At 37.2% G+C, this 26,410-nt stretch overlaps 6 protein-coding genes and 1 long non-coding RNA gene across 10 annotated transcripts; 4 read left to right on the plus strand and 3 right to left on the minus strand.

Annotated features, from left to right (window-relative positions):
- The first annotated feature begins 951 nt into the window (after nt 1-951).
- On the plus strand, nt 952-4,452 carry LOC113158008 (cytosolic 5'-nucleotidase 1A-like). The gene is made up of 6 exons (XM_026353657.1): nt 952-971; nt 2,664-2,759; nt 2,958-3,081; nt 3,183-3,311; nt 3,458-3,642; nt 3,867-4,452. The coding sequence occupies exons 1-6, from the start codon at nt 969-971 to the stop codon at nt 4,176-4,178; spliced, it is 849 nt and encodes a 282-aa protein (XP_026209442.1). The 5' UTR covers nt 952-968; the 3' UTR covers nt 4,179-4,452.
- Nucleotides 4,453-9,227: 4,775 nt separating this feature from the next.
- LOC113158010 lies at nt 9,228-10,458 on the plus strand. The gene is made up of 3 exons (XR_003298548.1): nt 9,228-9,270; nt 9,928-10,023; nt 10,335-10,458. It is a non-coding gene; the product is annotated as an uncharacterized LOC113158010 (long non-coding RNA).
- A 51-nt stretch (nt 10,459-10,509) lies between these two features.
- On the plus strand, nt 10,510-12,060 carry LOC113158534 (cytosolic 5'-nucleotidase 1A-like). Its single transcript, XM_026354497.1, has 3 exons — nt 10,510-10,717; nt 10,868-11,052; nt 11,277-12,060. Exons 1-3 carry the CDS (start codon nt 10,510-10,512, stop codon nt 11,598-11,600), a joined length of 717 nt encoding a protein of 238 aa, XP_026210282.1. The 3' UTR covers nt 11,601-12,060.
- Nucleotides 12,061-15,011: 2,951 nt separating this feature from the next.
- LOC113158009 (interferon alpha-inducible protein 27-like protein 2A) lies at nt 15,012-16,457 on the plus strand. Its single transcript, XM_026353658.1, has 4 exons — nt 15,012-15,089; nt 15,240-15,263; nt 15,778-15,945; nt 16,200-16,457. Exons 1-4 carry the CDS (start codon nt 15,065-15,067, stop codon nt 16,310-16,312), a joined length of 330 nt encoding a protein of 109 aa, XP_026209443.1. The 5' UTR covers nt 15,012-15,064; the 3' UTR covers nt 16,313-16,457.
- Nucleotides 16,458-20,972: 4,515 nt separating this feature from the next.
- LOC113158701 (interferon alpha-inducible protein 27-like protein 2A) lies at nt 20,973-22,017 on the minus strand. Its single transcript, XM_026354800.1, has 4 exons — nt 21,938-22,017; nt 21,764-21,793; nt 21,519-21,680; nt 20,973-21,282 (listed from the first exon to the last, which is right to left on the minus strand). Exons 1-4 carry the CDS (start codon nt 21,945-21,947, stop codon nt 21,197-21,199), a joined length of 288 nt encoding a protein of 95 aa, XP_026210585.1. The 5' UTR covers nt 21,948-22,017; the 3' UTR covers nt 20,973-21,196.
- Nucleotides 22,018-22,574: 557 nt separating this feature from the next.
- On the minus strand, nt 22,575-25,162 carry LOC113158699 (interferon alpha-inducible protein 27-like protein 2A). 4 transcript variants are annotated; one of them, XM_026354797.2, is made up of 6 exons: nt 24,263-25,147; nt 23,458-23,710; nt 23,394-23,403; nt 23,112-23,147; nt 22,868-23,035; nt 22,575-22,770 (listed from the first exon to the last, which is right to left on the minus strand). In XM_026354797.2, the coding sequence occupies exons 2-6, from the start codon at nt 23,662-23,664 to the stop codon at nt 22,676-22,678; spliced, it is 516 nt and encodes a 171-aa protein (XP_026210582.1). In that variant the 5' UTR covers nt 23,665-23,710; nt 24,263-25,147; the 3' UTR covers nt 22,575-22,675. The 4 variants fall into 4 exon arrangements, with proteins under 4 accessions (XP_026210582.1, XP_026210583.1, XP_026210580.1 ...); XM_026354798.1 differs by having other exon boundaries at nt 22,575-22,772; nt 22,951-23,035; nt 23,394-23,710; nt 24,263-25,162; XM_026354795.2 differs by having other exon boundaries at nt 23,394-23,710; nt 24,263-25,155.
- Nucleotides 25,163-25,583: 421 nt separating this feature from the next.
- Nucleotides 25,584-26,410, minus strand: LOC113158700 (interferon alpha-inducible protein 27-like protein 2A). The gene is made up of 4 exons (XM_026354799.1): nt 26,304-26,410; nt 26,154-26,183; nt 25,891-26,052; nt 25,584-25,779 (listed from the first exon to the last, which is right to left on the minus strand). The coding sequence occupies exons 1-4, from the start codon at nt 26,311-26,313 to the stop codon at nt 25,685-25,687; spliced, it is 297 nt and encodes a 98-aa protein (XP_026210584.1). The 5' UTR covers nt 26,314-26,410; the 3' UTR covers nt 25,584-25,684.

Genomic DNA, 26,410 nt, shown 5'->3' on the forward strand with positions numbered 1-26,410 from the left:
ACTTGATCCAAATATGACTGAGATAAAAAATTATGCAAATTCCAAACATTATTTCTTCTTTTATTACAGACAAGGAAACATCAAGTGACTTTTTAAGTGTATTTTTGATAAAGATGGAGTCGAATCTGTGCTACTCAGATGTTCAGTTAGTCACTTTATGCAGAATCTCCAATTGGATTTATACAGTTTTACCACTTTCCTGCTTGCTTCACATGTTTAAGTGTTTTAAACTGGTGCCTTTTTTTCTCAGTATTGTTTCCTTTAGTGTTTGTCAGCATGGCATGTTGTTGGTATGTATAGTCTATGTTGAACATGTGGTTGTTTATTCCGTGTATATGAATGTATTTTATATTTAAAATTTTTGTTGTTCATATTTTCCTTTTTAAAGACATTTAATAAAAGTTGTATTCATTTATTCAAGTCCATGTTTATGCTACTTATGTGTGGAGAGTTCAGTCTGTTCTCTTTTTTAATTTAGTTGTTCATCAACATTGTTGCTCAGCTGTTCTGTATGTGCACGTGAAACTGCATTTGATTAAACCAAGCATTTCTGTTTCACAGAGGAAATAAAAAGTTACTGAATTCATAAACACAGTTTTCTGTCTTTCTGCTCATGTAAATACAAATATTGTTCTTTGGGTTTGCAGAGCTGAGAGATCTTAACGTCAGACTACCTGTTACAGCAGCCTCAGGGTGTGAAGTCGTTGTTTATGCAGCAGTTCCTGATTTCACGCCACTCTCTCGGGTGTGTGTTGAGTAGCAACAAGCTACAAGGTAACAACAAACACCGGAATATGGAGCTGACTAAGTACCTTAATCATCACCATCATCACCATCATCATCATCATCATCATCATCATTGCAGCAGCAAGTTACAGCTTGCTTCTTTTCCAGCTGACGCCGGTAGAGAGTTGTTACAACAATCAACATTTGACCAGATCTGGAAGCAGCGGAATAAAAAAAGGAAAATGGTAAAGAAATTAACTTGATTACTTACGACAAATATTAGAACGTTTTTTGTCAAAATTAAAGTTTAAATTTTGAGAATAAAAATTGAAATGAAGAGAATTAATCTACGACCAGCTTTAACACATAGCGTCACAAAATGTCTTGAGTAGATTTATCCTCTAAAGGCTCACAGGGCATTTTGTTGACACTTTGTGTTTAATCTAGACGTGTAATTCAAATGTTTTTTTAGATATTTTGGCTTTAATCTCAACACAAAGAATAAAAAAAAGAAGAAGAGCAAAAGGAAGATTCTTAAATAAATTGAGAGAAACGTGTGTTGATGATCTTCAAATGGTTCTATATGTGATAATACAGATTTAGATCTAATAAATTGTAAAGCCTTTTTTTAGTTATAGTCGAAAACGCTAGAGCCCATATGTCAAAGTCAAGGCCCGCGGGCCACATCCGGCCCGGCGTGTAATTATATCTGGCCCGCGAGATCATTTCTATATTATTGTTATTAATGTCCCGGCGATATGAAGCGCTGGTAACACAATAAACTACAGATCCCATAATGCAGCGCTTCAGCTGCCTTGCCAAACACATTCCGCGTTAAACAAGTCTAGTTTATGATGCTGCAGGTTATTATGAAGCTGGTCCTCAGGATGCCAAGTAATGTTGAACCACATCGTTACAACTGTGTTCAGAAATACGCACTTTGATGATAAACTGAGTTCACACGGAGCTTTGGTGACTTTGACAAACAAGAAAATAATTTTGCCGCCGATGTGTAAACTTCACCTGTGCAGATTCAGATGGAGCTGATTGAGCTGCAGTGTAATGACTGAAGGTAAAGTAGGACACTGCAGGACCCGCACAGTTTATTCACTCCATTCCCACAGAAATGTCCCAGCTCCGTCCACATGAGGCTCGAACCTTGTTTATGTTTGGTAGAACAAATCTTAGTGAGAAGCTGTTCTCAGTGATGAAGACTAACAAAACAGCACACAGGAGTCGTCTCACTGGTGAGAACCTGCAGTCCATCCTGAGAATCTCCACAACACAGAACCTCACACCAAATATAAAATAACTTGTTGACAAAAACAGATGCAGCTCTGATAAAATGACTGAAGAGCAAAGACTGAATGATTTGATTTGTTATTGCTGAAAAGCACAAATTTTATTTATATTTCCAGGTTTTGTTATGCAGCATGTTCACATTTTGAATTTGTATAATTTTGACAGGATATATTTTTATGGAGAGTAAAATCTTTTGGGATATTTAAAATGTAAGTTTATTTTTTATATAAAATGACATAAGATTAAAGAAATTTGAATGTTTGTTCTTTTAATGTTTACTTTATTTCTAACTTGTATAATTTAGACAGGATATATTTTTATAGAGAGCAAAATAGTATAAGTTATTTAAGGTTTATGTTAAAAAAAGTTAGGTTTTAAAAGTTTTAGTGTGTTCAATAAATGTTTATCCTGTTCGGCCCGCGACCTAAAGTGTGTTTTGGATTTTGGCCCCCTGTGCAATTGAGTTTGACACCCCTGCGCTAGAGTCATTTCAATCTAGTTATAATTAAATCAACATGTTACTTTTTATTGTTGTTTAGAGCAAGTCAAAATGTTGCTAAGAAAAGCTGTAAGTTATTCCAAGTTACGGTTCAAATATCAAGTATTGTAAGTATTGTTTGCTTTTCCTTCTCCAGTCTGATCCAGAGACTCCCGTCACCGTTGCCATAACATCAGAACTTCTCTTTGATTTGCAAAGCAGGGAGCCTGGCCCTGTCTTCTCCTTTGTCAAGGTCAGAGTGTATATACTTAATATTTACTCACACACACACACACAAACTCGTATTCACAAATCAGTGGATTAACAGAGACACATATTTGCATTTACGCACACCAACATACAGCAGACTCACTTTAGTTCTCAGTAGATTTATTTAGATTAAAGTCAGAGTCCGTTTTTTTTTATTTCATAAAAATTGTTTTGCACTCAGGCTCTGGAGGCAGCGAATGCTCAAATTAAAGAGCATTTCCCTGAAACTAAGGAGCTCTTTAGAGTCATCCTCATCAATGACAACTCATCAGACAAATCTCTTAAAGAAACCCTCAAGAAAACACGTAAGTTTGTGATTCCCCCAAATTATTTTGCATAGGTTTCATAAGTAACACATGTTTTTAACCTGTTCGATTGTCATGCATGAAATGTGTCTTGTTTGCAGAGCTCGACAAACTAATTGTGTGGCCCCCTGTGAGTGGAGAGAACCTCATAGCTAAATTAAAGGAAAACAAAACCCATCTATACCTGTCTGCTAAAACAGGGTTTAAGATTCACGAAGCAGTGAATGCAGGTAAGTTTAAAAAGAGTATCCAACAAGATGTAGTGTATGTTATGTTACTATTTTACTCTCTGATAACACTAACTTGAAGAGCACACGATATAGTTGTACGTCTTGCTACGACTCAGTGTTAATAGGAATTAATGCCTCTACTTCAGGTATAGCAGCTGCTAGTGTGTTCAACTCAACCCTGCAACAGTCGGAGACGCCAAATCTTCCACTGTGTGTTGTCTTTGATGGGGATGCTGTCCTGTTCTCTGATGAGTCTGAGTGTGTCACTGAAACCGGGCTGGAAAATTTCTTTAAGCATGAGGACGAAAATGTTGACATCCCAATGACTGAAGTATGCAGACAGTGACTTTCTGCCATATTTACACTTAAAGTAGCTACACAACTAACTAATGTCCTAAACTGTTCATCTCTTGTGTGTTCATTATCATATCACTTAGATATATTGAACTCAATTCTCACCTATTAGATTACACAAAAAATTAAACATGAATTATTATCATTATCCTTTTCCTTGCTCGTATTTCACTGTTATTTATTCTCCCCTCTTCCACACAGGGCCCTTTGAAGGTCTTTCTAGAGGCTTTAAAAAGACTGCAGAGGAAGTTTTATGACAACAATAAGCGTGAACACTGCCCCATTCTAACTTACCTGTTGACATCTCGCAATGCAGGCAATGCCGGATACAGAGCTTTAAACACTCTGAAGACATGGGGTCTGGGCACAGACCAGGCCTACTTTCTGAATGGGACTTCCAAAGGTCCCTTGATTAAGATGATCAACCCCCACATCTTTTTTGACGACCAGAAGAAACATCTTGAGGCAGCGATGAAGGAGGGCAAGCTGGCATGTCTCGTGCCACGCCCTTAGAAAAACCCATAGAGATGCAGGGTACAGATGATGGCAGAAACAAACATAATGTAATCACTTTATATAGATACAGAATTATTAGCTGGATTTATAACAATCAATTTACCACTTGTTTCTCTCTTTTTAAAATGTATTGCTCAGTGCATAAATGTCTATTGTCAGTCTAGCCTTTGAGTGTTATTAACTAATTACATTATTAATAAAGTTATGGTAATTTTGGTTTAAATGCCTAAATAATTATACATAAGCTTTTTTGGGAAAGCTTGAAATTGGTTTGGGGCATTTTTTTGGGTAGCTGCATTAATGGTGCCTGTCTGGCCCTAATTTTTAATCTAGCATTTTGCTGCTGTTGCTTTTATTGCTAGAAGGTAATGTGGATTATGCAAGGATGCAGGATTTCATGCTATACTATACTTAAATATATGTCTATAAACAAAAATATTTCATCATGTATCAGCTTACAGCATCATCCAATATACTGCTGCAATAAGGACATGATGCCTCTCTTCATGTTGTCATTACGAAATCTATATGTGATAAATGTGAAAGATGCAGCTTGGATGTAAATTTCCAGATGCTTGTTAGTTCTGATGAATCGATATAATGATGATGTTTTTGTGCATTTGAAATACTTTTCTATTTAAACCCAAAATAAAACATCCTGTTATTGTGTTTTTGGTATTGTGTTAGTTATACCAATCAAGAGATAAGAAAAACACACAACTATAAGTCATCTGGAAGTTGAGTGATGGCAACCGGACTTCCTTCTTGTTAGGTTGAAAAGTTTCACCACTCACCGACATGATGATAAGTCAAACTCCTTAATTTCTATTGAACAATACAGTCTATTAGACCATGTATTAACCTCTTTTCAATGGCTGAATCGACTTTTATAACTACATTAGCCTATAACTAAATAAACATCAGTCCAAGGGATTATTCAACCCTAATAACCCCATTGTGGTTCCTATGATTGATTTAACACTAATGGCTTAAAATTATATTATTTAAAGTAAATACTGTTAAAATAGTAAATAAATGAGTTACAACTTACTAACTCTTTATAAAGATTGCCTTATGAGACAGTGGTTTTCAGCGCTGTTTGTGGATAAAATCTGCAGTATGAAATTTATCTCACACATCAACAAGCTTCTGTATTATTTTCTGTATCTATATATTTTCACAAACTTCATTAAAAATGTCTATGAAAATAAACTATACGTTTAAAATAACTTATTAACCAAATATGACTGAGATAAAAACAAATATGCAAATTCCAAACATTATTTCTTCTTTTATTACAGACAAGGAAACATCAAGTGAATTTTTAAGTGTATTTTTGGTAAAGATGGAGTCGAATCTGTGCTACTCAGATGTTCAGTTAGTCACTTTATGCAGAATCTCCATTTGGATTTATACAGTTTTACCACTTTCCTGCTTGCTTCACATGTTTAAGTGTTTTAAACTGGTGCCTTTTTTTCTCAGTATTGTTTCCTTTAGTGTTTGTCAGCACGGCATGTTGTTGGTATGTGTAGTCTATGTTGAACATGTGGTTGTTTATTCCGTGTATATGAATGTATTTTATATTTAAAATTTTTGTTTACATATTTTCCTTTTTAAAGACATTTAATAAAAGTTGTATTCATTTATTCAAGTCCATGTTTATGCTACTTATGTGTGGAGAGTTCAGTCTGTTCTCTTTTGTAATTTAGTTGTTCATCAACATTGTTGCTCAGCTGTTCTGTATGTGCACGTGAAACTGCATTTGATTAAACCAAGCATTTCAAAAACACAGTTTTCTGTCTTTCTGATATGGAGCTGACTAACTACTAGCTGACTAGTAACCTTAATCATCATCATCATCATCATTGCAGCAGTAACTTAGAACAGTTTAGTAGCAATGGAGCCTGCTGCTGTTCCAGCTGAAGTGGAACCCAGAACAACAGATGTGTTGAATTAATTCACCAGGTGATGTGTTTCTCAAGAAATAAAACTATATCAGAAACCTAACAAAAGGGGGAGACATGGAGCCGTATAACTCTGATGAGCAAGTTCACAAAACACAGTCTCACATTGAAATCATTGTGAAAAAACTGCATTTTTGTATTTACTCTGTTATTTTTGTGTGATGTTAAAATGTGCTTGATTCATCATCTATTGCTTAATTGACTCTTCTCTGGTCCAACAGTAACAGGTTGACATCAACATGATGATGTCTCTGCAACTGCTGACAAAGAGTGGCAGAAATTAATCCAATCTCTATACAGACGACAAAAAAGTACCTAATAGATATTTCAAACTATAGTTAATTCTTCATCATCAGCTGATTAGTTAAGAGCTGACTAGCAAGATCCAGTCATCATCATTTCATAAAGATTGACAGACTGGCTCAACATTGTCCAACATGGTATAACAGGAGAACAGGTGATTGAGTCTTACACTGATTCCAGTTACTCATCTGAAAGAAAGTGAAACAAAACAAAAGGAGGGTATAAAGAGAAACACTGGGGAACTGTCCAACAGTACGTTGAGTTGGTGTAGATCAGGGGTATTGAACTAAAATTTAAAGAGGTCCGGTTAAACAATTTTTTTGAAAGCAAAGGTCCAGAGGATTATAATGTCTAACTTTTTACTGTGATATATTATTAAGAAACCTGCATGTAATTAATACTTGACTGTCAAATCAAACATCAAACTGAGCATGTCTCTCTTTTCCCTGTCCACTTTTTGGACATTTTTTATACTTATTTCTTCCTTTTTCAGTCTCACAGTCCCTTTCTCAACATTTGTGTCTCTATCGTCTGTATCTCTCCTCTCTGTCGTCTGTATCTCTCCTCTCTATCGTCTGTATCTCTCCTCTTTGTCTCTTTCTTTATTAATTCCTTTCCAACCTCAAACTTTCTCTCATCTTCTGTTGAGTCTCTAATTTTCCCGCCTGTGATCCACAGACTCCATTGGCTAAGTGAAGTCACGTGGGATGGCTTAACTTGCATTCAATTGGCCAATGCGTTCCCGCGTCCACTAAATAACTGCTGTAAATATCACATTTCACAAATTTAAGGAGTCCCGCTAAATTTTGAATCTAAACATTCGGTTTGGTTTGTAGCTCTGGGTCCGTATGGGACAGTTTCTGGGTCCGGATCCGGACCACAGTCCGCCTGTTAGTGACCGCTGATCTAGACCATGTATTAACCACTTTTCAATGGTTGAATCGACTTTTATAACTACATTATAACTAAATAAACATCAGTCCAAGGGATTATTCAACCCTAATAACCCCATTGTGGTTCTTTTTGTTTACATATTTTCCTTTTTAAAGACATTTAATAAAAGTTGTATTCATTTATTCAAGTCCATGTTTATGCTACTTAGGTGTGGAGAGTTCATTGTCTCCCTTTTTCTTGCCTTGTCTGTTCTCTTTTGTAGTTTAGTTGTTCATCAACATTGTTGCTCAGCTGTTCTGTATGCGCACGTCAATGCTGAGAAAATCACAGCCCATTTATTGAAACCAAGCATTTCTGTTTCAAAGTAGAAATAAAAAAATACCATATTCAAAAACACACTTTTCTGTCTTTCTGCTCATGTAAATACAAATATTGTTCATTGGGTTTGCAGAGCTGAGAGAACCTAAGGTTCGAAAACCTGTTAGAGCAGCCTCAGGGTGTGAAGTGTCTTTGCGCAGCAGTTTCTGATTCTGGTCTCTCTGGTGTGTGTGTGTGTACGTGTGTGACGCAGCATCAACTATTAACTACTTCATTTTGTGTCATAGGAGTGCTGGAGACTATTGTTAATACTCTGTGATTGCTTATGATGGCTTTAGAAAATGTTTTTCTTTGTGACCAGGACTGTTGTACTGCAGGTTACTCTGGTTTTCATTATCTTCTCTGTGTAGGATTCTGCATCACTGACTCATATAATTAGACCAGATACCAGCTGACTTATAACATCCGTTCATCTTCAATTATATGTGACAAACAATACATGACATGAAACAAACATCATACAACTATATACTAGGACTTAGTTAAAGTGAATAAAGGTCTGATTCAATGTTGAGAAACTGTCAAGACTCACTCAGACAGTTTATTCTCATTTAACTGATATCACAATCTTTTCTTAGCCAAAGTGCACAGTTGCATGAGCTCCCGGTAGACAGGCCCAGGTTGTGAATTCCAGACTATATTCATAATTTGTACACCAAGCATGTCTCTGTTACTCAAGTGCTGTTCATAAATGTAGAGTTTCATTCATTTCAAAAAAGCTGTCACTGAGTATGATGTAGTTTGTCACATTTCTATAATTCTGAAAAAACATTTTGTAATATGAAACATTCTTTTAGAAACAGGTTGATGAATATTAATACATAGAGCACTATAATAATTGGTCTTGTCTCTTTCCACAAGATACAGGGGTCTTGGCCCCTGTGGGGACCCAGAACAACAGATATGTTAAATTAATTCACCAGGTGATGTGTTTCTTAAGAAATGAAACTATAACAGAAGCCTGACTAAAGGGAAAGACATAGAGCCGTGTAACTTTGATGAGCAAGTTCACAAAACACAGTGTCACATTGAAATCATTATGAAAAAACTGCATTTTGTATTTACTCTGTTATATTTGTGTGATGTTAAAATGTGCTTGATTCATCATCTATTGCTTGATTGACTCTTCTCTGGTCCAACAGTGACAGGTTGACATCAACATGATGATGCAACTGCTGACAAAGAGTGGCAGCAATTAATCCAATCTCTATACAGACAACAAAAAAGTACCTAATCGATATTTAAAACTATAGTTAATTCTTCATCATCAGCTGATTAGTTAAGAGCTGACTAGCAAGATCCAGTCATCATCATTTCATAAAGGCTGACAGACAGGCTCAACATTGTCCAACTGGTATAACAGGTGACCAGGTGATTGAGTCTTACACTGATTCCAGTTACTAATCTGAAAGAAAGCGAAACAAAACAAAAGGAGGGTATAAAAGAGAAACACTGGGGAACTGTCCAACAGTACATTGAGTTCAACAATCAACAATCAACATTTGATCAGCTCTGGAAGAAGTCGCAGCAGCAGCAAAAAAGGGAAAATGGTAAAGAAATTAACTTGATTACTTACGACTGAGTATTAGGAAGTTTTTAGGTCAAAATGAAGTTTAAATTTTTAAAATAAAATTGAAATGAAGAGAATTAATCTACGACCAGCTTTAACACATAGCGTCACAAAATGTCTTGAGTAGATTTATCCTCTAAAGGCTCACAGGGCATTTTGTTGACACTATGCGTTAAAGCTGGTAGTGGATTCAGTTAATTCAACTTCATTCTCGAAATTTCAACTTTAATCTAGACATGCAATTTAATTTATTTATTTATTTTAATTTTGACTTCAATCTCAACAAAAAGAAACTGCCATGGCTTTAAACTGATTTAAAAATTGAGCAAAAGGAAGATTCTTCAACAAATTGAGAGAAACTTGTGTGTTAATGAAGTTAAAATGGTTCTTTTTTTTGCTGCTACTTGTGATAATAGAGATTTAGATCTAATAAATCAAATCAAATTACAGAGCCTTTTTTTTTTAGTTGTAGTCGAAAACGCTAGAGTAATTTCAATCTAGTTATAATTCAATCAACATGTTACTTTTTATTGTTGTTCAGAGCAAGTCAAAATGTTGCTAAGAAAAGCTGTAAGTTATTCCAAGTTACGGTTCAAATATCAAGTATTGTAAGTATTGTTTGCTTTTCCTTCTCCAGTCTGATCCAGAGACTCCCGTCACCATTGCCATAACATCAGAACTCCTCTTTGATTTGCAAAGCAGGGAGCCTGGCCCTGTCTTCTCCTTTGTCAAGGTCAGATTGTGTGGAGGGAACAATTTGAGAATATAGTATAGTATAGGCTATAATACACAGAAACCACAAATATTTACTCACACATGCACGCACACACACCCACACACACACACACACACACACACACACACACACACACACACACACCCACACACAAACTCGTATTCACAAATCAGTGGATTAACAGAGACACATATTTGCATTTACGCACACCAACATACAGCAGACTCACTTTAGTTCTCAGTAGACTTATTTAGATTAAAGTCAGAGTCTAGTTTTTTTTTTTTTCATAAAAATTGTTTTGCACTCAGGCTCTGGAGGCAGCGAATGCTAAAATTAAAGAGCATTTCCCTGAAACTAAGGAGCTCTTTAGAGTCATACTCATCAATGACAACTCATCAGACCAATCTCTTAAAGAAACCATCAAGAAAAAACGTAAGTTTGTGATTCATCCAAATTATTTTGCACAGGTTTGATAAGCAACACATGTATTTAACCTGTTCGATTGTCACCTGTAATTTAATTTTGCCTGGTCAATGCATTTGCCATTCATTCTTGTTTGCAGAGCTCAACGAACTAATTGTGAGCTCCCTTGTGAGTGGAGAGAACCTCATAGCTGAATTACTGAAAAACAAAACCCATTTATACCTGTCTGCTAAAACAGGGTTTAAGATTCACGAAGCAGTGAATGCAGGTAAGTTTAAAAAGAGTATTCAACAAATTGTGCTGTATGTTATGTTACTACTCTACTCTCTGATAACACTAACTTGAAGAGCACTCTGTATAGTTAATTAATTAATTATTAAATTAATTAATTTAATAGGAATTAATGCCTCTACTTCAGGTATAGCAGCTGCTAGTGTGTTCAACTCAATCCTGCAAGAGTCGGAGACGCCAAATCTTCCACTGTGTGTTGTCTTTGATGGGGATGCTGTCCTGTTCTCTGATGAGTCTGAGTGTGTCACTGAAACCGGGCTGGAAAATTTCTTAAAGCATGAGGGTGAAAAAGTTGACATCCCAATGACTGAAGTATGTAGTCAGTGACTTTCTGCCATATTTACAGTAGCTACACAACCTTGTAACGTCTCCAACTGTTCATCTCTTGTGTGTTCATTATCATATCACTCAGATATCTTGAACTCAATTCTCACCTATTAGAATACACAGTTTAAAAATATATGCATGAATTATTATCATGACTTTATTTTCTTGCTCCTATTCCACTGTTATTTATTCTCCTCTCTTCCACACAGGGCCCATTGAAGGTCTTTCTAGAGGCTTTAAAAAGACTGCAGAGGAAGTTTTATGACAACAATAAGCGTGAACACTGCCCCATTCTAACTTGCCTGTTGACAGCTCGCAATTCAGGCAACCCTGGATACAGAGCTTTAAACACTCTGAAGACATGGGGTCTGGGCACAGACCAGGCCTACTTTCTGAGTGGGTCTTCCAAAGGTCCCTTGATTAAGATGATCAACCCCCACATCTTTTTTGATGACCAAAGGGAACATCTTGAGGCAGCGATGGAGGAGGGCAAGCTGGCATGTCTCGTGCCACGCCCTGAGAAAAACCCATAGAGATGCAGGGTACAGATGATGGCAGAAACAAACATAATGTAATCACTTTATATAGATACAGAATTATTAGCTGGATTTATAACAATTAATTTACCACTTGTTTCTCTCTTTTTAAAATTCTTGCCTATTTCTGGCTATTGCTTAGTGCATAAATGTCTATTATCAGTCTAGTCTTAATATAACATTCTTAACATTTTTTTTGGGTAGCTGCATTAAGGGTGCCTCTCTGGCACATAGGATATTATGCTATAAACAAAAATATTTCATCATGTATCAGCTTACAGCATCATCCAATATACTGCTGCAATAAGGACATGATGCCTGTCTTCATGTTGTCATTACGAAATCTATATGTGATAAATGTGAAAGATGCAGCTTGGATGTAAATTTCCAGATGCTTGTTAGTTCTGATGAATCCATATAATGATGATGTTTATGTGCATTTGAAATACTGTTCTGTTTAAACACAAAATAAAACAATCTGTCATTGTGTTTTTGGTATTGTGTTAGTTTTACCAATCAAGAGATAAGAAAAACACATAACTATAAGTCATCTGGAAGTTGAGTGATGGCAACTGGACTTCCTTCTTGTTAGGTCGAAATGTTTCACCACTCACCGACATGATGATAAGTCAAACTCCTTAATGTCTATTAAACAATACAGTCTATTTCAGGGGTATTCAACTAAAATTTAAAGAGGTCCGGTTAAACAAATTTTTTGGAAGCAAAGGTCCAGAAGATTATAATATTTAACTATTTACCGCAATATATTATTAAGTAGCCTGCATGTAATCAATACTTGACTGTCAAATCAAATTAATTCAGTACAATTAAAAAATCTTGACAAATTTATTATGTTGTGTTATGTTATGTAACATCGAATTGAGCATGTGGCTCAAGATCCTGGTGGACTGGTCATACTGGGCTCTGAGACTAGAAACTTTCTGTGATCCCACTTCAGATTTGAGTGGGTAGTCTGTCCATTCTGGATTAAAAACTCTCTTTTCCCTGTCCACTTCTTTTTTCAGTCTCACAGTCCCTTTTCTCAACGTTTGCCTCTCCTCTCTATCATCTGTATCTCTCCTCTCTGTCGTCTGTATCTCTCCTCTCTGTCGTCTGTATCTCTCCTCTCTGTCGTCTGTATCTCTCCTCTCTATCATCTGTATCTCTCCTCTCTGTCGTCTGTATCTCTCCTCTCTATCATCTGTATCTCTCCTCTCTATCATCTGTATCTCTCCTCTCTATCATCTGTATCTCTCCTCTCTGTCGTCTGTATCTCTCCTCTCTATCATCTGTATCTCTCCTCTCTATCATCTGTATCTCTCCTCTCTGTCGTCTGTATCTCTCCTCTCTGTCGTCTGTATCTCTCCTCTCTATCATCTGTATCTCTCCTCTCTATCATCTGTATCTCTCCTCTCTGTCGTCTGTATCTCTCCTCTCTGTCGTCTGTATCTCTCCTCTCTATCATCTGTATCTCTCCTCTCTGTCGTCTGTATCTCTCCTCTCTATCATCTGTGTCTCTCCTCTCTGTCGTCTGTATCTCTCCTCTCTGTCGTCTGTATCTCTCCTCTCTATCATCTGTATCTCTCCTCTCTGTCGTCTGTATCTCTCCTCTCTATCATCTGTATCTCTCATCTCTATCGTCTGTATCTCTCCTCTCTGTCGTCTGTATCTCTCCTCTCTATCGTCTGTATCTCTCCTCTCTGTCGTCTGTATCTCTCCTCTCTATCATCTGTATCTCTCATCTCTATCGTCTGTATCTCTCCTCTCTGTCTCTTTCTTTATTAATTCCTTTCCAACCTCAAACTTTCTCTCAACTTCTGTTGAGTCTCTAATTTTCCCGTCTGTGATCCACAGACTCGATTGGCTAAGTGAAGTCATGTGGGATGGCTCAACTCGCATTCAATTGGCCAATGCGTTCTCGCTTCCACTAAATAACTACTGTAAATATCACATTTCACAAATTTAAGGTGTCCCGCTAAATTTTGAATCAAAACATTCAGTTTGGATTGTTGTCGGTCCGCCTGTTAGTGACCGCTGGTATATGACAACGATCACTATGCATTGTTCCTGAAAAAAGAAAACATCTCTGGTTTAAGGTTACCGGTAGTTTGAATGGATTGCTTTATCCAGACAGCAAAGTATCCTATAATATGTAACTTGTGAATTGTTCGGATGGATAGGGTGACAAAGAAGGAAAGAAAAACAATAAGTGCTCATCAATAACAATTATCTTAGTACGTGTTGCGCAAATCTATCAGGGTCATGTTCTCTTAAATTACTTAGACAAAGTCTATGCTTTGAACAAGCACATTAATCTTATTTGTCCTGATGTTTTCTATGCTTAAACAACACAACTTCATTAATTCAACAAATTATATTTTGCATTTTTTGTTTCTAAAACTCATGAAGAGCTATCTAGCTCCTCCTGATCCAGAAAACGTGGTTGCAAAAACTGATGCTGATATTTCTGCATATTTGACACACTTGATTTTGATCATCAAGCACATTTTAATATCACACAAATATAACAGAGTAAACACAAAATGCAGTTTTTTATAATGATTTCAATGTGAGACTGTGTTTTGTGAACTTGCTCATCAAAGTTATACGGCTCCATGTCTCCCCCTTTTGTTAGGTTTCTGATATAGTTTTATTTCTTGAGAAACACATCACATGGTGAAGTAATTTAACAGGTCTGTTGTTCTAAGTTCCACTTCAGCTGGAACAGCAGCAGGCTCCATTGCCACTAAACTGTTGTAAGTTGCTGCAGTTGTTAAAGGAAGAGAAGTGGTGGCTGTTTGTCAGCTGGCAAAATTTTTAACTAGATCACTTTTGAGTGTTAGACCTGTATAAATACTCATATTCGTGTCACTGTTTGCCAAAAGATCAAATTTCTACTGTTCCCTTTTCACATTACATTAGCCTTTAAAAAATAACAATACTTACAATTTCTTTGTAACTGGGACTGTTGTACTGCTCTGGTTTTAATCATCTCCGTTGTGTGTGATTCAGCATCACTGACTCATATAATTAGACCAGATACCAGCTGGTTGTAGAGCAGGGAAGACTTTAACTTCCTATGGTCTGACACTTAGTAAAAAGACAGAGAGACCAGGCTGTCAGTGAACTATTCACTGGGTATCGTCTTCCACTGACCAAAATGATCCTTGCTTTTCACATTAGGGGGAGACAGAGACCAAAATCCATTCAAGTTAATTTATCTAACACCTCTGAGACTGTGCAGGTTTTTGTCAAATGTAATAACCAAACATTAAATATGACCTAGAATGGTTCAATATTTGATTGAAAGGAGTAATTAAAGTTAAATAGTAGCATTTTATTTCAGTTGTTAGTAAGTTTCAGTTTGTCAGAAATGATACCGGTCCTCACGTCATCAGGCAGCTGTATCAACCAAATACACTCTCCTTTCAGTTTCCTCTCAGACTCAGACGACTGCCACTATGGAAGCTGACTGGCAAGAAATCTGTGAGTTTATTTATATATAAATATATATTTTTATTTTAAAATATTGTTACAAAAGATTTACAATTAACAAATTTAATAGCAAATAGTACTTGGGCCATTTCATTATGAATAATGTCTTTTTGTTTTTGCCTTTTTACATTTTATTATCAGGTAAGGTCATTGTCACAGGCGCAGGTAAGATATCAAGAGACTGTCCTTCTGTAAAAAAAACAGTGTAGTTGTCATTTGTTACAGCAGAAACAATAAGCAATCTGTGCTAGTTAGGTACCTGTAACAACAGCCTCAGGGTGTGAAGTGTTTTTACACAGCAGTTCCTTATTTCGCTCCACTCTCTGTCTCTCTGGTGTGTGTGTATGTGTGTGTGTGACGCAGCATCAAATGTTGAGTAGCATCGAGCTGAAAGAACACGCTACATTGTTAGTGTTCTGGGTCTGATAAAAAAAAAAAAACTCATAAGGTTCTAGCAAGGTCATCAGCAGTCACCTGGACAGTTAAAGCTCCTGAGCCGATGACTAAAACTACAGGAGGAAGTAAAACATGGATTATATTTGTCTTAAGAATCAGCAAAATAACTAACAAGGTAAAATAAATATAGTAAAGTATAAGTAAAAAAGTACCTGAAAACTGATTGATTAAATGCAGTATTTGAGTAAATGTACTTGCTAACTGTGCCTATGTTCTTATCCAGGAGGTGCAGCGACTGTGGTGCTGACTCCTGCTATTGTGGCTGGTCTGGGTTTCACCTCAGCTGGAATAGCAGCAGGCTCCATTGCTGCCAAACTAATGGCATGGTTTGCAGTTTTTAATGGAGGAGGAGTTGCAACAGGAGGTCTGGTGGCAATTTTGCAGTCTATAGGTAAATAACTGAAAGCTTTATTAACTTACATCTTATTGTCTTAGTGAACATCTGTCTCCAGTCTGTCAATACGAATAAATAAAAAATGTGCCAAAGAGCAGATGCCTTAACTGGACATTCCTATAGAAGAAAAGGTTAAATGAGTAAGAATCTATAGACTGTAGGTGGTGGGTTTGCTCTACAGTACTGAAAAAATTTGACAATAACAGATAATAGTCTTTTGAGATTTCTCAAATGTAATGTCATCACTGTAGGAGCGGGTGGTCTGTCGTGGCTTGGTAATGGATATTTGGCAGGCGCTGGAATGACACTGGGATGGATGCTCTCGACCATTTGTAACCAAACTATTATAATACAGCAAAATTAGTATACATCCTACTGATGTATACAGACTATGATATTTACCTACTGTGAAGAATCTGAATCTAACAAAGATATTTGGTTGTATGTGTAACATAACTTGGTTTACAGCACCATTCAAAGACCAATAAACTACTGGAATAAAGACACAATACCTGTTTTCATCTTATCAATAAGGATTAAAACAAGTCAATATGTGATAAATGTACAAGATGAAGATTGGATGTCAGTTTCCAGATGTTCATTGGTGGTGATGATGCTTTTACATTTACAATTTTATCTAAAGAAACTTACAAGGGCAAGCAGGATGGAGGAAGTGTAAGGGGTCTTGCCTAAGGACCCGTACCGGACGTAGGCCACAGCTGGGATTCTAAGCTCAGTCTCCCGGGACCTTATCACTACACTAACCAGCTGCTGATTGTGCTTTTGTGCATTTGAAATACTTTAATCTCTCACTGTCATTTGCAAACACAAAATAAATTGCCTGCAAAATACAACAACCTTCCTGTTATTGTGGTGTTGTCATTACATTATTGGGATATAATTGGGAAATTAAAACAACACATAACCATGAGCCAAACTCAGTTCACAACACTTTGAGTCTCCAGCTATGTTAGGAGTTCTGTACTGTGCTTAATGTTGACATCAGCATGCTAACAAACCCATGACAGTGTTCATTATTTCATTTAGCATATTATTTGCTAATTTGTCCAAAATGGATTAAATTCATTATTTTCTGAAAAATTCTACAACAATACACGACAATCACAAAGTGAAAGAAGTTTCGTTGAATTGAGGAATTGTCTGTGGACCTCAGAGACAGGATTGTATCGAGGCACAGATCTGGGGAGGAGATCATAATTACAAATTGTTTGTTAGAGAGACCAGAAAAAGCAAAAACTAAATTTACATTTTAAATTTTGTGTACACACATTTACATTTCATGCATCATATGTCTATTTTGGGCATGTCTACACAAGTAGTCCACCACACCCAACAGGCTTTCCCACAATTTAATAAAAATAAACTCATCAATCATCATCATCTATTGTACTGAATCTTATTCTATGCTCTGTTCACATCTTTAGCTTTAAAGGTAAAGTAGGTGCAGTCAAACAAACATAATTTGTATGACACACATCGGCTGATTTCTTTGTGGCTAATGAGCTGTAGCTCATCAAAGCTCCACCCTTGCACCACCAGTAAAGTTCTCTGATACAAAAAGGTGCTACGTTCTATGTTGTTAAATTATATCAAGATATAAATAAATTAATAATAAATAAAATAAATGTGTTTAACAATAGAAAATGAGCACCACCTACTTCCATTCTCTCAGACTAAAGAGATCGATGCCACCCAGCTCGTCAAGCTGGTTCTACACTGTTCAGTAAGTAAGTATGCAGTATGTTGACAGAGATGACTTAAGGAATCATTAAAATACCAGAACTATTACTAGTTCTGACTGACTTGAACAAGTGTATCATGTCTGAGCTTAATATGAGTCATCTACTTCATTTGTGCTTTTCTGATTCAGCTCACTGATAACATCCAGTCATATTTTAACACGTCTGACATACACAACAATTTATGATATCTACAAATATCCCCAACACCACTGACGTAACAGTGATCGTTACTGTTTGTACAAACAAAACTAAATGTGTTTTATAGGAAACACATTCATTTGGGGGGAATAAATATACATCACCACACACACAAGGCAAAGCAAGAGTTACAATCAAATATACTACATTATAGTACATCTTTAAAAACACTGTTTCAGAAAGTGTTTGATGTGCTGATGCAGTTGAGGAAAACCGTACGTGATCAGAAGTAACAGAAGATTAAATGACATGTTTAAGATTGCTGGGTTTATTATGCTGAGATGAGTCATCACTAAAACAGGATCATGATAGTAACAGGATAATGTTCTGGCCGAGCAGGATGTGGTGACTCTGAGGAATATTAATCATTCCCAAATGTTAAATACACCATTAAAGTAGATCAGAGAGGTAATTCTTTCATTTATTACTGCTTTTTGTCACACAGTGAATGTAAAAAAGACAACATCAAATACATTTTATTAATTATATTCCATAATAAAAACTCATTTTTGAAAGGAACAACAAAACATCCTACCAGACTTCTTTTGTTGCATACAATACTTTATTACTAGCTTGATTGGTGTAATAGCATTTCCAACTAATTGTTTACATTAGACAAATGTAAATATAGTCCTTCATTATTTTTTAGCCGAAGAAGCTGGCCACCCATCCCACCGCTGCCCCAGCACCGGCCACTGCTGCAGTGGCGCTCCCTGACAGACCGGCTGCACCTACAGCAGGATGACACGGTTTAAAGCTTCAGAGAAACTGAGAAGTTTTTGGTTTTAAATTTAAGGGTGTTGTGGCACAGCTATTGCACCTAAACAGAGTAGTTTGTTGAAGATGCAGTTAAAACCAATTAAATGATCAAATTAAATCGTAAAAATCTTTACCAATTGACTGCAAAACAGCCACAGCACCTACTGCTGCCACTCCTCCTCCATTAGCAACTGCAGCTACTGACATCATTTTAGCAGCTATGGAGCCTGCTGCTATTCCAGCTGAGGTGAATCCTAAGGCTACAGGAGCCATGACCACAGCACCTACTGCACATATTTGATAAGAAAGTGGCACAGATGGATCATGCATGATATATAGATAATGTTATTTGCCTTCTGAGTTAAAGGTTTTAAAACTGTTTTGCAAAAGTAAACACAGTTAACTCATGAAGTCTCTGAATGTCTTACCTGTCCCAACTGCAGCTATCACTGAAACACAAAATAAAACCATTAACATCTAATTACAGCAGAACCAGTCTTATCTAAAACCTTTGCTGTGTTGACTGTCATTAATAAACTGTACTAAACACATTGCATTAACATTTAGATTTTCATGTGTCATTACTGTTGCAGGAGCAGGTGCACTCACCAGGGTCCATTTCTTTCTTTGCTCTGACGAGCTTCGATTTGAGCTGGCTTTTATTCACCAAGTGCAGCGGTGGGGTGAGGTTTGCTGAGAAATGAAAGTGTGTTAGAAACAAAAGAGGGTGACAGAGTCACTTCAGCATCTATGAAAGGGTAGAGTCTGATCCGATTAATCGCACTTACATCACTGTTCACGTGCTGCTAAGCTTTGTTTGTGCTTTTAACTAATTCTACTCAAATACTAAAATGTAAAATTACACATTTCTGTTTAGTGCACACTGTTTTAAAGTGTAAATGTTGTTTCAGAAACTTTCAGAGAATTTCAGCTAAGTGCACATAAAGTCTGCCTTAAAACACTATCAACATTAACAATGTACTCTCTACAGAGAGACTTATGTTAACACAAATTAATTTTATATCAGGAATACCAGCTGCGACCTTGTTCACCCCTCATACTGTACTCTCTATTGGTGTCAGCTGTGTTGTCCTTGGTGTTGATGACATCTTCTTCTCTGAGTCTGAGCATGTTTTCAAACCGGCAGCACGTGTACTTTGAAACTGAAAGCATGCTCGGAGCATGAGAAGAAAAATGCTGACAATTTTGATTATGAACCTGTGTCTTTACACGCGATAAGCTCTTAACTATATAAATTCCTCAGCTTTGAAAAATATTAAAATTAAATGGCGTTTACTAATGTTGGGTGTTCAAATAAATTTCCCTACTCGCTCCTTCCTTGGAGCGGTCTTATTCCTTCAAGCTCGGGTCCTCTACCAGAGGCCTGAGAGCTTGAGGGTCCTGTGCGGTATCTTAGCTGTTCCTAGGACTGCACTCTTCTGGACAGAGATCTCAGATGTTGTTCCTGGGATCTGCTGGAGCCACTCTCCCAGTTTGGGAGTTACAGCCCCCAGTGTTCCTATTACCACCGGTACCACTTTTATCTTCCACATCTTTTCCATTTCTGCTTTCAGGCCTTGGTACTTCTCTATCTTCTCGTGCTCCTTCCTCCTGATGTTGCTATCACTTGGGATTGCTAAATCTGTCAACACAGCCTTGTTCTCCTTTGGAGGTGTGTCCCATATTGACTTGGACTTCCAGCCTGTACTTGGCACAGATGTTCCTAAACTATGCCGGTCACTTGGTTATGGCGTTCCATGTATGCCCTGCCTGCTAGCATCTTGCATCCTGTTATGTGCTGGATTGTTTCAGGGGCATCTTTGCTCAACCTGCACCTGGGGTCCTGCCTGGTATTGTAGATTCCTGCCTCTTGTACGATCTTGATTCGATCTTGTACTCAGAGCCTGCTCCTGTGCTGTCTTTCAGTCCAGCCTTGTCTTATATATATATATATATATATAGCCTATTCTCTTCATTCAGATTTTTTTCTTTCACTGCCCTTGTGAAGTTGAATTTGTTATTTTATCATGACCTTAATGAAAGCTCTGGGCTGAGAACAAAAAAATGTAACTCAGATTCATTATTACACATTTCAGAGATCTAGTAATTTCTAAAATCTAATATAAACATCAAAGGGGAAAGACAGATGATAAGCTTTGTTTGGGATTTAATAAATATGAATTTATTCTCCTCAATCACTTAATCAAGTGTAATATTAAGTATTTATATTCAGAGGTTGTACCTGAGGTTATTACCACCGTCATTTTGTATAAACAGATACATTTCAAAAAAACAATGAGCTGCTATTGTTCAAATGCATTTTATTAGTTGCTTTTTAGAAAGTTGAACTATTTGACAGTAATAATAAGTAGCATGACACAAACACTAAAACAGTATCTGCACAGCCCAGAGATAAGTTCTACTTCGGTTAGTTATGTCCTTCATTTATATAATTGGCACTTTTTTTCATTTGGCGATGGGAAATAAATTCTTCCTTATACGTTATTGGGAAGGATTTCAGCTTGATCTCAGATGAGCATAGCCAGTAGTCCTCCTACTGTTCCCCCAGCGCTGGCCACAGCTGTGGTGGCAGCTGTTGACAGACCAGCCATGCCTATAGTGAGATAACACATGTCTGAGAATTCCCTGCAGAATATTATTATTTCATAAAACAATATAGAAATATAGAAACCTGGCTTGTTTACAGTGTGAAATAATACTACATTATTCTTTCCTATGAATTTCAAGGTGATCCCTCTAAGGAATTAGGTATTTTCCATGCTTCAGGAATAAATGCTGATAATAGTTATTATTTATTAATATTGTCACCTTCCAGTAATGTTTACTAACCTGCAGACTGCAAAACAGCCACCAGACTCCCTGCTGCCACTCCACCTCCGTTTGCAATGGCAGCAGTCGACATCATTCCTGCAGCGTAGGAACCTGCAGCTATTCCTGCTGAGGTAAAACCTATGGCCCCGAGAACAATCGGAGCAGAGACCACAGCCCCTCCTGGACGACAGAGGAAAGTGGATTCAGTGATCAGGCCACTTTAAACAGAGATTTTGTACGATGAAATGTTCAAGTATTCTTACCTGCTCCTGCTGCAATTGCTGCGTATGTCACTGAAATGCAAAATAAAAATAAATGACTCATCCAGCTACAGCTCAGCATTAATCAAAGACATTTTCTGTAATAATCAGCAACATTAAAGGTAAATCATTGATGCAACATATAAGCAATAGAGTCAAAGTAGCAGTCATACTCACAGAGGCCCATTGTTTCTCAAAAAGTGAGCAGCATGAGACTGAGTCAGATCTTAAATAGGAGGGACTGCTGGGATTTCTAGAGAAACGAAACTTTGTAAGAGTCTGAACAGAAGAGGGCGACACTGGGTATTTATCTCCCATCTATAACCTGCAGCTAAGCCCAAAAATAGCAGCTAAGCCCTAAAATCAACAATGTCCGAGTAACTATTTGTCAATAATGTAATTTGTACATTTAGATTTCAGGTCCACACATAAAATCAGATGCTAAACTAGATTAGTTAGTGTGTGTGAGGAAAGCCTCCTCAGTTCAGTGTGTATTAATGTTGTGTTAGAGTAGAACAGAAAGTAGGAAGGCAGACGAACATATCCAGTGATGCCCGTCACATCTACATGGCTGCAGTAACATAGTCTGTATTAAAATGTGTATTTAGTCAAACAGAAACAGCCCAGACTAGAATATGTCAACTACTAACAAGTGGGACAAATATCCAACATGAACAGTTTTGTACAGTCTCACAGAGGGAAACTGTGTTTTTTTTATTGTCAGTTAAATTGTGCCAGAACAGAACATCAACATAGTAAAGTGATGCTCGGCTGCATTTTGTCATCCATTTAAAAAAAATACAATCCAGGGAGCCATGATTTAAGTCATTTATTGCTGTGTAATAAGTGAATACAATGTGCAATTGTCTTCATCCTTTGGCCAAAGTAAAAACAATTCAAATGAATCTTGTTCCTTCAAGATCTCCAGCGGATGAGACTGACCAACCCTCCCACCGCTCCTCCAGCACCGGCCACAACTGCAGTGGCCGTCGTTGACAGACCAGCTGCACCTACAGCAGAATAAGAAGAGAGAACGAAGAGTAGCACCACTGTCATCCGACCAGAGTAGTAGAACTAGATGACACACACAAAACCCATCTACTCTACCTGCTGACTGCAGCAGGGCCACAGTACTTCCTGCTGCCACTCCTCCTCCATTAGCAATTGCAGCTGCTGACATCATTTTAGCAGCTATGGAGCCTGCTGCTATTCCAGCTGAGGTGAAACCTGCGGCCCCCAGAGCAACAGGAGCCAAGGCCACAGCACCTACTGCACCTACAGTAAAATTTAGTTTACAAAAGTAATTGTAAACTAAACAAGTGTATTTAAAATCAGTGGAAAATTGTCTTACCTGCTCCTACTGCGATGGCAAAAAGTGTCTTTTTCCCTAAAACACAAAAGCAAAAATGACATTGAAAGCTAAAGTATTAGTATTTGTTTAAAAGACGAGAACCAGTATGAATGTTATCAGTATTGTAACAAGATCTAGAAAATCTTAGATAGACAAAGAAAGAGAGAGAGAGAGAGAGAGGTGCACATGCTGTATACCAGTATAGCAGAAGACAACAATGACTAGAAACATTAATGGTAAAATAATGTGTTATTACACGAAGGCTGAACTGAATCATACTACCTGGGCCTTTCGGTCCATTCGGTCCATCAGGTCCATTTGGTCCATCAGGTCCATTTGGTCCATCAGGTCCATTTGGTCCATCAGGTCCATTTGGTCCATCAGGTCCATTCGGTCCAGATGGAACTGAAGGTGGGTCGCTCCCTTCTTTTGTCCCTGTTTCAGAGTTTGTCTTGTCTTCTTCTTCCTCATCTCCTTCCTCTGTGTCTCCATCCTTCTCTCTATCTTCTGGTGTCTCCTGCCAACTCTCTTTTTTGCTTCTATTATTCTTCATATCTTCTTCTTGTCAAGTCAACAATGCAGCTGGTCTCTGTGAAGCACTGTAAAGAATAAAAAAATGATTTATTTACTAATCTAATAAATAAATAAATCTCTAAGCAATGTCTGAGTGCAGTCCACTTTCCAAACAATACAGGTTCAAATAACCTAACACCTAAATGTCATTTGGTGTGTTCTTGTAATAGACTAGTAACCTGTGCAGAGTGTACCTAAGGTTGTACCTGTGCATGTTTCGCCCACTGATAAGAAACAGATAAGAAAATAACGCTTCTGGATCATGAATGTAACAAAATGTAGTGAATATTTAAGGGAAACGTTCATTGACTTTCAGATTAATAGTTTTTAAAACTCTATTGAAATAGTAAAAACAGATATAACACAAAGTCTGAGATACTATCCAGCACATATAATTAATGTAATAATAAAACTATCTCATCGGCAACAAGTCATTTAATTAATTCCAAGGTGTTTTGCAGCTACTAAACTTTACATGTGTGTTACTGTGTTTACATTTACATTTAGTCATTAGACAGACTCACACGTTTCCACCACACTGTCCAGTATGTTAGATGAAAAATCTGATTTGTTCTTACCTTAACACGAATCACATTAAATGCTCTGTCGCTGATCTTTCTCCAGACTTCACAGCTGATTATTCCTCAGTCCAGCCCGAATTTATACTGCTGCCAAATCAGTCACTCTTCAAATGCTGTTGCGCAGTTTGTCTTGCGATTACGGTAAAGACGCGTCTTGTTACAAACTTTTAGTTTAAAATATATCACCAGTGTAATTCATATATATACTGTATTGGTTTTAAAAGGCATGGGTGAAAGTTGAAAAGTTATGGATATAAAAAATCCCTAAAAATAAAAAGATTGTCTTCCGCTGACATTGCATTAAAACATTATTGTATTATAACTGATGGATTAACATAATCATAGCATCATCTGAAGTAGTGAAGATTTTTTTAGAAAAGCTAAATCACATACTGGAAGAAATAAAAAAAATACTTTTGTATTATACTTGTTTTGCACGTTTCACTGTTAAAGGACCATTCTAGTGTTTTTGTCTCTTGGTCTCATTTTGTAATAACACGTTTGCCATTAAGCAGAAGATGGTAAATAATGATCTTATCCATTTTTAACGGGAACATCAGAGGCTAAGTTTGTGTTGTGTCTAATAAATGTTGAAGCAATTCTACTCACGGAGTAAATTCAAAGTCTACGACTGGACTCTTACAGCATCAGCTGTGATTTCTTAAGAAAAGAAACTTGTTAGAAATTGAACAAAAGAGGGCGTCTCCCAGTCACTTCCTGCCTTTAACCTAAATAACACCAACACTAACACTTCTCAGATTCTAAGTCACCATTAATCATTTCTATAAATGCAGCATGACACCAGTTCAGCTGCTCCTACAAACCTGAGTTCAGAAAATAAGGTTCGTGTTGGAATCACAGAAGAAAACCTGGAGGTTGTGATGCTCTTAAAAAAACTTAAGTAGAACAAAGAGTATTTTTACAAATACAGTTTTAGATATGATGCCTTAACTATTTATGTTCAATAAATTGTATTTGTAGTAAAGGTGAAAATTAAAAATCGGCTATTTTAACTAAAGAGTTTGTCGTCTCATTTAAATTTGGATAAACTTTATCAGAGTTATCAGTGGAGGGTGGTCTCTTTAAAAACACCTGCAGTTCAATGTGTACTTTTCTTGTAGTAAACATGAAGTGCATATTGTGTTTACAGAAAGCTAGATAGAGTAAGAAACCTGTTCAAGACGTCAGGATGGATCATGTGTAACTAATTAACAATAGCTACATCTACTGACGTACTACAATGTGTGTTCAGTAATCAGAAAACAATAATATTAACAATAATAATAAATGGAAGGATTTACAGCTGGCACATCACAACTCACAAGTTAAACCGATTTATTGCACATTTGAAATCATAAAGTGCACCAAAGTCTATTGAACAACAACAACGACTGTATGTTTGTTTGTTTTTTGGTTCCTTCAAGATCTCCAGCGGATGAGGCTGGCCACCCATCCCATCGCTCCTCCAGCACCGGCCACAGCTGCAGTGGTGGCTGCTGACAGACCAGCTGCACCTACAGCAGGACGACACACATAAGAGGGATTGAACACTTTAACAGACTAAACTTAACGAAGATGAATTCAATTTCATGACCTTACAACAGTTCAACCCATCTATACTCGACCTGCTGACTGCAGCAGGGCCACAGCACCTCCTGCTGCCACTCCTCCTCCATTAGCAACTGCAGCCACTGACATCATTTTAGCAGCTATGGAGCCTGCTGCTATTCCAGCTGAGGTGAAACCTGCGGCCCCCAGAGCAACAGGAGCCACGACCACAGCACCTACTGCACACGGACACAGCAGAGGGGAGTGTTTCATGATACAGACTTGGTTTTTGTCCATAAATAAAACCTGATCCAGAGTGATTCATGACGTTTTCCATTACCTGCTCCTGCCACGATAGTACCAGTTGTCTCTGAGACACAAGAGGGAAACCGACACCAGCATTAAAACTCATCTCAGTCAAAAACATCATCGACTTGTTTCTACTGATCAAACAAATCAGCAGGTCTGTTAATAAAGCAGGAATACTTACTGAAGACCATGTTTTCTTCCGGGATCTGACGGGAGGAACTTCTTGGGAAACGAAACAGTGTTACAATCTGGTCCAAAGAGGGCGACGGAGAGAGATGAACATCCTCA

This window comes from Anabas testudineus, chromosome 12, assembly GCF_900324465.2.
Source record: "Anabas testudineus chromosome 12, fAnaTes1.2, whole genome shotgun sequence".
NCBI classification, from domain to species: domain Eukaryota; kingdom Metazoa; phylum Chordata; class Actinopteri; order Anabantiformes; family Anabantidae; genus Anabas; species Anabas testudineus.

Bases quoted from the DNA above. Each gene is read 5' to 3' on its own strand.
- LOC113158008 (XM_026353657.1), top strand. The intron at 2,760-2,957 runs GTCAGAGTGTAT...TTTTGCACTCAG, and splicing joins CTGTCTTCTCCTTTGTCAAG to GCTCTGGAGGCAGCGAATGC. The intron at 3,312-3,457 runs GTAAGTTTAAAA...CCTCTACTTCAG, and splicing joins TCACGAAGCAGTGAATGCAG to GTATAGCAGCTGCTAGTGTG.
- LOC113158534 (XM_026354497.1), top strand. From the start codon at position 10,510: ATGTATTTAACCTGTTCGATTGTCACCTGTAATTTAATTTTGCCTGGT. The intron at 10,718-10,867 runs GTAAGTTTAAAA...CCTCTACTTCAG, and splicing joins TCACGAAGCAGTGAATGCAG to GTATAGCAGCTGCTAGTGTG. The intron at 11,053-11,276 runs GTATGTAGTCAG...TCTTCCACACAG, and splicing joins TTGACATCCCAATGACTGAA to GGCCCATTGAAGGTCTTTCT.
- LOC113158009 (XM_026353658.1), top strand. From the start codon at position 15,065: ATGGAAGCTGACTGGCAAGAAATCT. The intron at 15,264-15,777 runs GTAAGATATCAA...GTTCTTATCCAG, and splicing joins GGTCATTGTCACAGGCGCAG to GAGGTGCAGCGACTGTGGTG. The intron at 15,946-16,199 runs GTAAATAACTGA...TCATCACTGTAG, and splicing joins GGCAATTTTGCAGTCTATAG to GAGCGGGTGGTCTGTCGTGG.
- LOC113158701 (XM_026354800.1), bottom strand. The intron at 21,681-21,763 runs GTAAGAATACTT...TCTGTCGTCCAG, and splicing joins AGCAATTGCAGCAGGAGCAG to GAGGGGCTGTGGTCTCTGCT. The intron at 21,283-21,518 runs GTTAGTAAACAT...ATCTCACTATAG, and splicing joins GGCTGTTTTGCAGTCTGCAG to GCATGGCTGGTCTGTCAACA.
- LOC113158699 (XM_026354795.2), bottom strand. From the start codon at position 23,664: ATGAAGAATAATAGAAGCAAAAAAGAGAGTTGGCAGGAGACACCAGAA. The intron at 23,148-23,393 runs GTAGTATGATTC...TTTGTGTTTTAG, and splicing joins GAATGGACCGAAAGGCCCAG to GGAAAAAGACACTTTTTGCC. The intron at 23,036-23,111 runs GTAAGACAATTT...ATTTTACTGTAG, and splicing joins TGCCATCGCAGTAGGAGCAG to GTGCAGTAGGTGCTGTGGCC.
- LOC113158700 (XM_026354799.1), bottom strand. The intron at 26,053-26,153 runs GTAATGGAAAAC...GTCCGTGTGCAG, and splicing joins TACTATCGTGGCAGGAGCAG to TAGGTGCTGTGGTCGTGGCT. The intron at 25,780-25,890 runs GTCGAGTATAGA...GTCCTGCTGTAG, and splicing joins GGCCCTGCTGCAGTCAGCAG to GTGCAGCTGGTCTGTCAGCA.